The sequence below is a fragment of the Neovison vison genome, chromosome 11 (genome assembly GCF_020171115.1).
Source record: "Neovison vison isolate M4711 chromosome 11, ASM_NN_V1, whole genome shotgun sequence".
NCBI classification, from domain to species: domain Eukaryota; kingdom Metazoa; phylum Chordata; class Mammalia; order Carnivora; family Mustelidae; genus Neogale; species Neogale vison.
This window is the reverse complement of record NC_058101.1, coordinates 175653680-175665884: the sequence shown is the minus strand read 5'-3', so window position 1 is coordinate 175665884 and position 12205 is coordinate 175653680. Positions and strand designations below refer to the sequence as shown.

Here is a 12205-nt window from a genome sequence, read left to right as displayed (position 1 = left end):
CAGAGTGAAAAGTGAGTCTGGTTGACAAAAGGTTAATGCAAAGTGAAAGTTTTTTAAGTAAAGGTAAGAACAGAAGAGAAAGGGGGAAAAGCTCTCTCTAATGAGAGGGGTCCCGGATGGGCTGTCGTTGAGGGCTTTTATGGTCTGTCTCTATAGAACACTGACCAGGGAACTTGGTAAATATCCTGTCCATAACATTTAAGACAAACAAGATGGATTCGTAAATTTATATAAATATCAAAAGACAAACAAGGTGGATTTGTTATGTTTTCTTCCCTCTGGTTAATATCTCGTCAATAATATTTCTCCACGTCTGGGATCCTGGTTAAGTAGCCCCCCAAAGCCTCTCCGGACCTTGCCTCTCCTGTCTCTTATTCGGTATGAGACAATACATGTGAAAGCAACTTGTAAACTGCAATACAGTGTGAAATTTTTGTTGTGAAAACAAAAATGACCGAGGATAATTTAACTCAAGTATAAGGTGCAAGGTTCCAGTTGCTGGTCTCTCTATGCTTCATATTTAGGAAGTTGCTAGGGAGGTAAGTTGGTAACAAAAACCAGCCTCGACGTAAAATTCCGTGTGCTCGCTTTCTTTCACTGACTCATGTAATAATTCAGTATATATTTGTTAGATTCATGCTATGCTGCAGTCATTATACCTTTCTATCTGTAGTGATTTAATAAATTTAATGGTAGGTCATAATTTTTTATCTAAAAAGGTAAACCTAGATTCCTGGTCATGCAAACAGGAGAGGCAAATAATGCAGCAAAAGTTTAGGAAAACCTTCCCGGAAGAGATTCTGGAGATTAAAAAATAATAATAATAAATTTTGGAAAAGAATGCTGTTTTCACCACTCACCAGTTCCCTCTTTGTGGTCAAAATGAAAGTCAATAATACCTTCCTTCAGTGTTGTTATGAAGAGTCAGGTGGTTATTACATGGAGAATAACAAGGTATAGAAGTCACTTAGTGTTTGTTTCCTTCTTTCCCCTTGTTTTCACAGATCGCTTTATCAGACACAAAATCATCCAAGCACATCTGTTGCTGTCAAACAGAAACTCAGTCTCTTTGTATGATGAAAGCATCCGGCAAAGCTGATGCCCAGAGGAAACTACAGGAGATCAGACACTGCTTCTTCCAAATAGCTTTCATTATCTCCTGCCTCTACTACCGAAAGCAAACATTCTGTAAGATGTCTATATGATATGGTCCTGTCCACATGCAATTTGGGAGTCTTTGCCAGTAGTTTTTTAGATCCTGTCATCCACCTCATTCACTGAAAATTCTTTAAGAAGGGAATGAGTAGGATGATAGCCTTAAAAGGCTTTCCAGGCATGCATGGATTTACCTTTGGCAAAGAGCATTGGTAAATAGCAACCTTAAGGTTTGTGTTGCTTTTCTGGGAAACAGAAACTGACATTGTTTCCCTGTGGATGGTCTTGTCCTCTAAGCAATTTTGAAACTCCTTAATCTCTCAAATGCATCTGAATGCTTTTAGGCAACAACTCAAGAAGAACTGTTCAATGTCACGTAGAAACATTATGGAGGGGTTTTGATGCCAGAGCTCATGGTTGATTTGAGAGTAATACAGTCGGGAGTTTAAAATCATGGGCTTCCCTCTGGAAAGAGGGAAAATGTGTGTCAAATAGCCCTGGGTTCAAGTTGTCTCATCATAGTTGAAGGATTTGCAGAGGAAATTAGTTTCCTATTGCCACTGTAACAAATTGCCACGAATTTAGGAGCTTTAAACAACACAAATTTATTATCTTACAGTTCAAGAGGCCAGAAATCTAAAGTGGTTATACAATGATATATTCCTTCTGAAGGATGCAGAGAACATCTGTGTCTTTGCCTGTTCCAGCTTCTAGAGGCCGTCTACCTTCCTTGGCTCATGGACCCTTCCTCCAGCTTCTTCTAAACTAGCAGCATAGCATCCTTCTCCCTTTCTTGTAAAGACGTTTAAAATTACATGAGCCAACTTGGATAATCTCTACATGTCAGGATCTCTGAGATCTACATCTCAAGATTTCAACCAAAATAATCTCTACATCTCAAGTTCTTTCACTTATTTATACCTGCAAACTTCCTTTCACCATAAAAGTCCCTTTTGCAATACAAGTTTTCTTTTGACTTATATTCTTAGGTTCCAGGGACTAGAACATGGACATTTTCAGGGGGGCGTTAATCACCCACAACAGGTAGTCAGTTGTCAATGCCTCAGTTCTCTTATTTCTAACATAAGAATTGTAATAGTTCCTACTATGAAGCATTGTTATGGAATTAAATAAGATTACACACGTGTTATTTAATATTACTATGAAAAAACAATTAAGTGATCCAGGAGCTAATTTAGGCACAGAAATGAGGAAGATTAATCTTATTGTTGCTCTTGGTGGAGCTAGACTTTTAATGAATACTTAGAAAAATAAACGTACGCTTGCAAATTGTAGTAAGTGCTACTAAGGACTAGTGAAAGTATGTTGGCAAAGAGAACTGATCTAAGTCTAAAAGAACCAGAGAACAGAGGAGACTGCTCTGAGCAAGTAGTTTTTAGTTGAGATTTTATGCATGAATAGGTATTACCTAGCTGAAGTAAAATGTAAAAAAGAACATTCTGGAAAGAAGAAAAATGTGTGTTAAGCCCCATGGCAGGAATGAGTATGGCGCATTCAAGGAATTGGAAGACATAAAAGCATGAGGGAGAGTGACAATCATGATGCTGCAGAAGTCCTCAGGAACAAGAGCAGGTTTTCCTCAAAAAAGGCTATGTTAAGATTTGGGGGCTTTGGAGCACCTGGGTGGCTCAGTGGGTTAAGCCTCTGCCTTTGGCTCAGGTCATGATCTCAGGATTCTGGGATCGAGCGCCGCATTGGGCTCTCTGCTCAGCAGGGAGCCTGCTTCCTCCTCTCTCTGTGCCTGCCTCTCTACCTACTTGTGATCTCTATTTGTCAAATAAATAAAATTAAAAAAAAAAAGATTTGGGGGTTTCGGTTAAGAGTAACAACAAGAGTGGTCTGACCACGTTGCTTATTAGAAACTACTGCTCTGGGTGATTTGTAGAGAATGAAAAGCAAGAGTGGAAGCAGGAATGCCAGGAAAGAGGTTTGGCTTTAGTCCAGCGGGGAGAAGACAGGGTATCATAGCCTGGGCTTCCAAGGAAGAACACCCCCAGAGGGAGATCAGCAGGCATGTGATTTATCACAGAGTGCTCTTGGGATCAATGCCTTCTGATGGGGGAAAAACCAGGTTTGGCCAGAAGGAGGTTTCAGCTGACCCTGAAGGATTCTCTGAAGTGTGCATGACCCCTCAGAGTTGGGGAAAGGGCAGTGGGCACTTACACCTTCCTGCTGATCTGTCACTAGGTGCAGCTGTACCAGGAGGAGGGTGACTTTCTTCAGTAGTGGCAGTGCCTGAAGGTGGCTGACAGCTGAGCATCTGGGGACATCATAAAGGGGATAGATTTTAGAAATATTGTTTAGATTTAAAAAAATATACATATATAATATATACACACAAACACATATATAATTTATATAGAATATATATAAATATGTATTTGTATATATAGAGAGAGGGAGAGGGAGACAGAGAAAGATCTAGATAGGAGAAAAAAGAAAGGGAGAAATCAAAGATTATAGCTGGGTTTCTCACTTTTATAATTAAACAGCTATTTGCACCATATTTGCATATATGTAAATGTACAAATATATTTGCTTATATTATATGTAAATATACAGATGCATTTGCATATATTTGTATTGGTCGGTTAGTTAAATAAATGAGGAATTAAAATTTGGGAGTAGTCAGTGAGTCCAAGCATGAGCCTATAAGCATCACCTCAAGAGCGAGCACAAGATGCCAGGGTCGGCGAAGCCTTTTACTGATAATGACAACATGAAGGTAGATTGTGTAATGTTGGGACACTGTGTTTGGCATCTAATAAAAATTCTGTAAAAATCCTTGCTGACATAATAATAACAATTTTTAACAGTGAGGAAAACGAGCGTATTTTTAATCACCACCATGGTGTGCCAGCAGTCTTTGGCAGCAGATCGCAGGGTCCTTGCGTGGAAAAGCTGGAGAAGGCAGCCATGGCCACGGTTGGGGAATTGAACACCAGCTCACCTAGAAATGCCTTTCAAAGAGATCCTGCTGGGTTCCTGTCTATCTTCCATTCCTCACGTCAGAGCCTTCAGCAAGTCCTTCTGACTTGGCCTTCACAATATGCCCACATCGGCTCAGCTCTCGCCACCTGCATGGTGATCCGCCTGCTGGGGACCTGCATCGTCTCTTGCCTGGATTATTTTGACAGCAACATAACTAGTCTTCTTGCTCCTCATGCAATGGCTTGTCTCCTTAAAATGTGTTCTCTGCTAAGAAATGGTACGATTATGATTATAAGTAAAATCATGACATTTTTCTGCTCCACATTTTCTGAGGCCACCCATGTCCTATAGAGCAAAAGCTCAATCCGTGAAAAAGCCTCACAGGGTATATTCAGTCTGTCCCTGTCCTATTCCCACTGCCATTTGCTTCCGGCCTCACCTCTGTCCCCTCTTCTCTGGCCACTCTGCTCCAGCCACACTGATCCCCTGTTCTCCATATACTCCACACACGTTCTTGTCTTCAGCCTCTGAACTTGCTGTCCCTTTTGCCTACAACACGTTTCCTCCAGAGACCTCCACGGCTAACTCCCTCACCTCCTCCAAGTCTTTGTACAGTGTCACTTTTGCAGAAGCTGCCTCTGAATATCCCAGACAAATTTCAACCCTCCCTCCCCCTTCCTCTCCTGTACAACTTGGCTTCATTTTTATCCATAATAGGCATTACTTTCTGACATCATCTGGATTAGAAGTGTACATTTTTCCATTATCTGTTTCTCGGTAGAATGTAAACGCCATTAAGGTGACTGTGGGGATCTTGTTTGGTTCGGTTCAGTTTCATTTATTCTTAGGCTTCCAGTGTCTAAAAATGTTCTAGCTAAAAGTAGAGCTTTAATAAATATTGATTGAATTAATGAGTGAGTGAGTGAATGAATACGTAAGAAGATTCTCTAACTCAATTTTCTAGTGAGGTACCTTCTCCACACTCTCTCCACTTTTGCACATTCTAGACCTACTTTGACTGATCAGAGGGAATTCTAAAGACCAGCCCGGCTTCCCTAAGAGGATTCCCTGGGGCCCTCTGATGCTGACATCGATCATGTGGTTGAATGTCAGTGCTCCACACCAGTGGGGCACTGGCTGGTGGCACATTATGCAAGGTGAGGAGAACAAATTTAAATTCCTCCAGAGAAGGTACTGCCCTATGTCTGGGCGGAGCCAAAATAAATATTAAAAGAAAACATCAACTCACTTTTTTGAGTACTATGTCCATAAAGCACCTGACTGACTTTCCTTCCTCACTTAAAAAAAAAAAAAAATTGGCATTTCTGTTATATACACAAGACTAAGGAGATGTTGTCTATTGTTATTATTATTTTTATTAAATTACAATTTGGGGGCACCTGGCTGGTTAAGTCAGTGGAAGATGATCTTGATCTTGGGGTTGTGAGTTCAAGCCCCACACTGGGTGTAGAGAGGACTTAAAAATAACATCTTTAAAAAAAAAAACTTAAAGAGATTTTAAATAAATAAATAAATAATAAATTACAATTTTATTCAGTGATTACAGGTTGTCTCTTGTACTCAGTCTCTGAAAGTTCACAGGTTCAGGCTGCGTCATGTCGGCATTTTGTTGGTGAAGTCCCCTTTTACAATCCGATGTAGTCCCCATAGATGACCTTGATTCTTCAGCTTTCTCTCAGCAGCTGTGGAGCGGCCCTGGATGGGGATGTCCAAAGGACACAGGTGTGGGCTGCCAAATGTTTGGAATACACTTTAATGACTTCTCCTGGAATAAAACTTTCCTGTAGTTAGCAGAAGCCTTTGTTTCGGCAGTTGTTTGGAAAGACTTTGAGAGTCTAAGCCACTTTGTTCGTGTCTTACCTTTGCCCTTTCCTGGTTTCAGCTATTTTTAAAAGAGGGCCCCAAGCCTCTTTAATCCTATTACCACAGATGTGGTAAAAAGAAATCCCCACATCCCTGCTCCAACACCGAGCGCAGCTCTTAACATTTTGCACAAGAACAGGGTATTGGCAACTCAACTGTTAAACCTGTTTGTGATTATTCTTCCTTGAGATCACTCTGATGTCACCAGTGTAATTTGAGCCTGGAGCTTTTGTTCACACTTTAAATAGCAGTCCCGGAATGATTTTGCTACAGACTCTCTGGAGAGCCCGGGAGCAGAATTCCCGAAGATTCCCACATCGATGAAAGCAAAGCCCAGGCACCAAGCCATCATGTCCACCTCACTGCGCGTTAGCCCGTCCATCCACGGCTATCACTTCGACACAGCCTCGCGTAAGAAAGCCGTGGCCAACATCTTTGAAAACATAGACCAAGAATCTCTACAGAGACTTTTCAGAAACTCTGGGGACAAGAAAGCCGAGGAGCGAGCTAAGATCATTTTTGCCATCGATCAAGATTTGGAGGAGAAAACACGAGCGCTGATGGCCCTGAAGAAGAGGACGAAAGACAAGCTTTTCCAATTTCTGAAACTGCGGAAATATTCCATCAAAGTTCACTGAGGACAAGAGGATGGATAAGGACATTATCCAAGAATAGACATTTAAAGACCAAGGGAGTTTGTGAGACCCAGCACAGGCAGCATTAAATTGTGGCTGCCTCTCAACCTTCTCTTCCATCAGAACCGCGGAGGCGGGAAAGAAACAGAACAAACTGGTTACAAAGACTCCAACCAATTTCACGCCTGTGCTGTTACAGTGGAGAACGAAATGCTTTCAGCAAGGATTTGCAAACTCTCCCTGAGGGGAAAGGACTGATGCCCGCGTTGGAGAGGAGTCTGAATGGATGTAATGAGGACTGAGACTCCAAGACAACAGAGAGCTGGGGAAGAATTGCGGCCAGAGTCTCTTTCTCAGGCCCTAGGACTTCAATTCAACCTGAACTTTGTTTTTCCTTAGCGTACTGGGCAGGGAGAGGGAGGAGGGAGAGGGGGAAACGGAGAGAGAATACTATGTTCCGATGTTTACTGAATTTTTTATTTGAATGTTGCAAAATGTTGCCAAGCTTCAATGTGGTCTTATGGGTATAGATTCTTAGAGATCAGTAATTGACTATTTATTTGCATTTTTTACAGTGCCGAAAAGTGCACCACAAGGGTGTTAGTTACAAATTATGCAATACTTTCAGCAGCTCAGTTAAACCCTTCTGGTTTGTAAAACGTTTTTATACATTTCAAACTGCACAAAAGCTAAAGGAATGGGGTCCTTCCTAAATCCAAAGTACTGTGAAAAAATGTTATGATCTTTTTATCTTCCAACTAATGCTAAAATATAATCTAATTAGATTTCTTACAGTTATTGCAGTAAGCATTAGGAAGTGAGTATGATATACTAAATAGTTTATGAAGATGCTATGGTTTTTATAATTTATTATACATGACAAATTATATGCAAACCTTAATAAATTATTATAAACTTAGCTGCTTTTGGTCTGTGATGATTGGTCTCAAAGGAAAAAGTAAAGTGGTAAATATTTATTACTACAAACTTTTATGAACTATTATAAACGTTTATAAGGATTTTACTCTTAAGAGTAAAATGTACTTTTAGAGTAGCTTTATGTTAATTGCCAAACTTCTTCAAAACAAATTCTTACATCAAATATCTAGGATGTTTCTCTGTCCCAACTTTAAAATATAAGACCTAAGCATAGAAATTAATTGACTGGCTCACCAATAGTGGTGTTTATGTGTCCATGGAGGGTGAACTTTAAAAAGCTTTTTTTTTTCTCCATATTTTTGAAATTTTTCTTCTGTGGCAACAGGAGCTACATACATTTGTACATTTATTTCTCCAAAAACAATATATTTGGGGGTTAGAGTCCAAATTATGATCAAGATTCTGTGGGTCATCAAGGTTTATTCCATATAAGTCAATATGGGAATAACATTACAGTCACTTTGCTTATTTTCTCATAAAATGATAATAAAATCTTTCCAAGAAGGCATACATCAATGCCTCCTGCTCTTTCCTAGCAGACAGAAATAGAATTTCCCTGAAATTAGGCATTTTGGAACATGTACAGAGGTTTCTTAAACTTGCTGATCATAGTAAAACAAAACAACTGAATGATCTAAAATCTTCTAGGAGAGTTACAAGTCAGGATTTTAAATAACACATTTTTAAAAAGGAAATGAAGTGGTCAGACCCATTTTCAAATGTTAATTGACAAGTTCACTGAAGATCATATAAAATCAGTCCCCTGAGAAGGAATTTTTTACATCAGAACACCCACGAAAGCCACAAGTTAATATGCAGAAATGTGTGCCTGTGTGTGTACATTTTTCTGGGAGAAGTGTTTATAATTTCTATCAGATTTGCAAAGACATCCATGACACCAATATAAATTAAGAACAAAAGAGGAAGTTTTTGACAGGTGGAAGGCTCAGCTCATCATGGCATTTGGGGATTACCAAAGCAGAGGCTACGAAGGGGTCCTCAGTTCCATGACCTTATTTTCCCCATGCTTACAAACGGAGCTTGCTTAATGATCTCACCTAAAGTCTCTACCTATGCTAAGTATAAGCTTCTGCCTCGGACCTGGCCTATTAGTGACCCAGTTTCTCTATCTAGAATCTCTAAAGGACATTGACAAACTGCTTGGGAAGGAAACTTGTTAACTTTTCCTCCAGGATAGCTACCATATTTCTATGAAAATGTTTAACTCATTTTCTTTCTAAAGACTTAAATGCATCTTGGATGCTGAACCTAGTCAAAAGGTTGAATTTATTACACTGATGCATAACTCTATGCTCCGCCCCTGTTGTTTTCAAGAGAGTACAATGCTTATCTTACCCACTTTGCAAATTAGCATGCACTAACTTAGTTTTCTTGCAGTATATTATCATTATTTTCTGATTGCTAGATTATAACATGGAAAACAAATTAGAAAGCAATTGGGATATGATCCACAACACTGTGCAAAAGGATTCCAGTGGATTTGCCAGAATCATGCTGGCTTTCCCCTTCAGAGACAACAAAAGTTAGAATCAATGTGATTATATAAGGGTGGTTTTTAGATTCATAATACTTTCATCATTTAATGTGAGGTGAAAATGAACATCATCCGAACAGGTATGACTAGTTCAGTTCAGAAATCCTTCTGTGGCCCAGGGATGGCCAAATATATCTCAAGGCACCTCATTGTAATAGAAGATCTAAAAGCAAAATCAAAAAGGTGAAAGAGGTCGTTAATAACCTTTGCATTATTAGGACCATAATAATAACAACTTCATTTCATTGAGACAACTTCCTGAGTGTTTTTTAGGCATTAAATTGCTCACTACTATGACATAAGAGCATGTGTGAATAGCGTAATGACACTGAAGCCTAGAGAGTTGGAGGGACGTGCTCAAGAGCACACGGCTGGTGAGGCCAGGAGTCACACCCGGGGAGTCCAGCTCCAAAGCCTCATTCCTTGCACGAGGTTACACTGCTTCTCTAGGAGAAGCTTAGCTTCTCTTTTTTCCTATAAAATGACAATTACTTATAAGCTAATAAGTCAGGAAGACAGGAAGGCATGGCCTCTGAGAAATCACTTTTATCTGCTCTGTGTCTCCTTGTCTGTTTATTTGGCACTTGCTTTATATGGGAAAGTTTCATGGTTTAGTCATTTTAATTGTGTCAAGGGCTCTTAGATGTAGCCTTTCAAGTCTGCAGTTAAAATAACACTTGGGTTAGCACTTGGAACAAAAGGTCACCTCTAATGTCTCTTCCAGTTGTCAGTCAACATTTTGGGTCTCCATTTGCTCATTGGAGGAAATTAGAAACTATGGATTTATGAGTTTATTCACGCAGAGGAGAACTCCTCTGTTCATCACTGTGGCCCACGCCAGAGGCTGTGTGTGCTTTTGCACACTCCAACAGATGGGATTTACTGAGAAAGAGGCCCAGGATAGAGGAGTGCCTGCTATTTTCCCCCATTGTTAGAGGGTAGCCAGAGGATACAGTTTATGCTCCCTTGGAGAGCATCAACTAATAAATGAATAATGACGCCATGGTCTAGGAATTATGTGGTCTTTTGGAGTACCTTAATTACCCTTCTAAACTCCACATAGGGGTTTCCCAAGATGGTGTATTTCTTGGGTAACTCCTTTCTTATACACAGAGAGTTGTACAGTAAAATCAGAGTTTGTATCTTATATTCTCATGCAATAAAAATGTAGTAAGCACCAATGTGTGAGCCCTCATACCTAGAAGGGATCCCTGTTCTCCTTAGCAGAGGAACCTGAAAATGTTTTAAAATAAATGTAATACAGTGGAATGTATAATAGCAGTTCACAAGAGGCTATGAGGGCACAGGTGTGTGTGGGGGGTGTCTGTCTGTATGAGTTTGTGTATGTTTGGGGAGTAGCCGAAGGAGAGGAAATCTAACCCAACCTGGGGAGATCCTAGAAGATTCCATGGAGAATTTTCAAAGTAGGATTTAGTAAAGAGGGTGGACAGGGAAAATTTTACTTCATCATCTGTGTATAATGTTTGCAAAGGCAAGAAGGCAGGAAAGAGTGTGAATTGTCTGAGAATCTGTATGCAGTTCCGAATGGCTAGGGGCCCAAGTATTTGGGGGCAATAATTAGAAAGGCAACTGGGTTTTAAATAACAAACTTGAGTCTAAATTTTATTCTGAAGGTAACAGAGAATCATTAAGGACTTTAAATAGAGGAGTGACACTTACTGCCAAACTACTAAGTATCAGAGTCTAGGAAAAGATATGATTAATATTTTGAAAAATAATATATTCCTTTACATCTGGCTGCAGCCGTTAGCTCAAAGGTCAGCAAACATGGGTGCTTACAAGTACATCCAGGAGCTTTGGATGAAGAAGCAATCTGATGTCATGTCATATATCAGACTCATGTGCGATGTGGTGGTCACAAACGCCTAGTTTCTAAGGGTGCCACCTATGGCAAACCTGTCCATCATGGTGTTTACCAGCTAGAGTTTGCGCTAAGCCTTCAGTCTGTTGCAGAGGAGCAAGCTGGACATCACTGCAGGGCTCTGAGAAGTTCTGAATTCTTACCTGTTTGGTCAAGATTCCATGTACAAATTCACTGAGGTTAACCTCACTGATCCATCCCGTAAAGCTCTCAGAAGAAATTCTGACACCCATGGGTCACCAAACCAGTCCACCAGCACAGGGGGACATGAAGGTTAATATCTGCAGGTGGCAAGAGCCATGAACTTGGAAAGAAAGCGTCAGAAGCTCCACCCATTATTGGAGGTTCTCACCGTGGGGCATGGAGAAGACACAACACTCTCTGACTTAGGGGAAGAAGAAGAAGAAGAAGAAGAAGGAGGAGGAGGAGGAGAAGTGGAGAAGTGGAAGAAGAGGAAGAAGAAGAAGAAGAAGTGTAGGAGGAAGAAGAAGAAAAAGAAAGAAAAGAAAAATAATGCACTCAACACATGGTTAGATTCTGCACTGATTCTTCCAGAACTTGGTTGCCTCACCATCGGTCTACTGAGGTGAAAAGCCACAAAGAAGGTTTGCAGCTCGGTAATCAATGCTTAGCTGTGTGGAAGCTGAGGATGAAATGGAAGGGGTAATGAGGAAAAGGGTTGCAAAGCCAGACAGAAACCCCATCTAGTATATTCCCTATTACATTTTTTAGAAATTGTAAACACATTTGGCTTTATAATGAGCGTTATTATATAACAGATACTATAAGAAATGGCTACTGAGCTCTCTTTTCACTTAAATAACTTTTTTTACAAAGTTTCTAGCTGTTTTAAGTGATTACGACAGACACACACAAATGTGTTCTATGTTAACGTATGCACCCAAGATAGGTGAAACTGCCTTACAGACTTTGGGAAATAAATATCCCATTCTAATATGGGTTAGCAGTGGTCCCAAAAAAAGTCAGGAATACTTTTGTTGAGTAGTCAGAAGAGTTTTGTTGTAGCCACCTTTTCCCCCCTCTCCCCCTTACACACACTGGTTTCCCGTGTGCACACACCCACAAACATACATGCATGCACATACACACGCATATGCACATGTATACACAATAACATATACACATACACATTTACACATCCCACACATACACACAAAAACATACACATATACACTTATACAA

General features: G+C 40.1%; 1 protein-coding gene and 1 pseudogene across 1 annotated transcript; both read left to right on the top strand.

Annotated features, from left to right (window-relative positions):
* Positions 1–6228: 6228 nt before the first annotated feature.
* Positions 6229–7545, top strand: TCIM (transcriptional and immune response regulator). The gene has a single exon (XM_044268194.1). It carries the CDS (start codon positions 6312–6314, stop codon positions 6627–6629), a length of 318 nt encoding a protein of 105 aa, XP_044124129.1. The 5' UTR covers positions 6229–6311; the 3' UTR covers positions 6630–7545.
* A 3363-nt stretch (positions 7546–10908) lies between these two features.
* On the top strand, positions 10909–11387 carry LOC122919256 (annotated as a pseudogene).
* Positions 11388–12205: the final 818 nt, after the last annotated feature.

Excerpts from the sequence above, each read along its gene's own strand:
- TCIM (XM_044268194.1), top strand. The coding sequence starts at position 6,312 with ATGAAAGCAAAGCCCAGGCACCAAGCCATCATGTCCACCTCACTGCGC.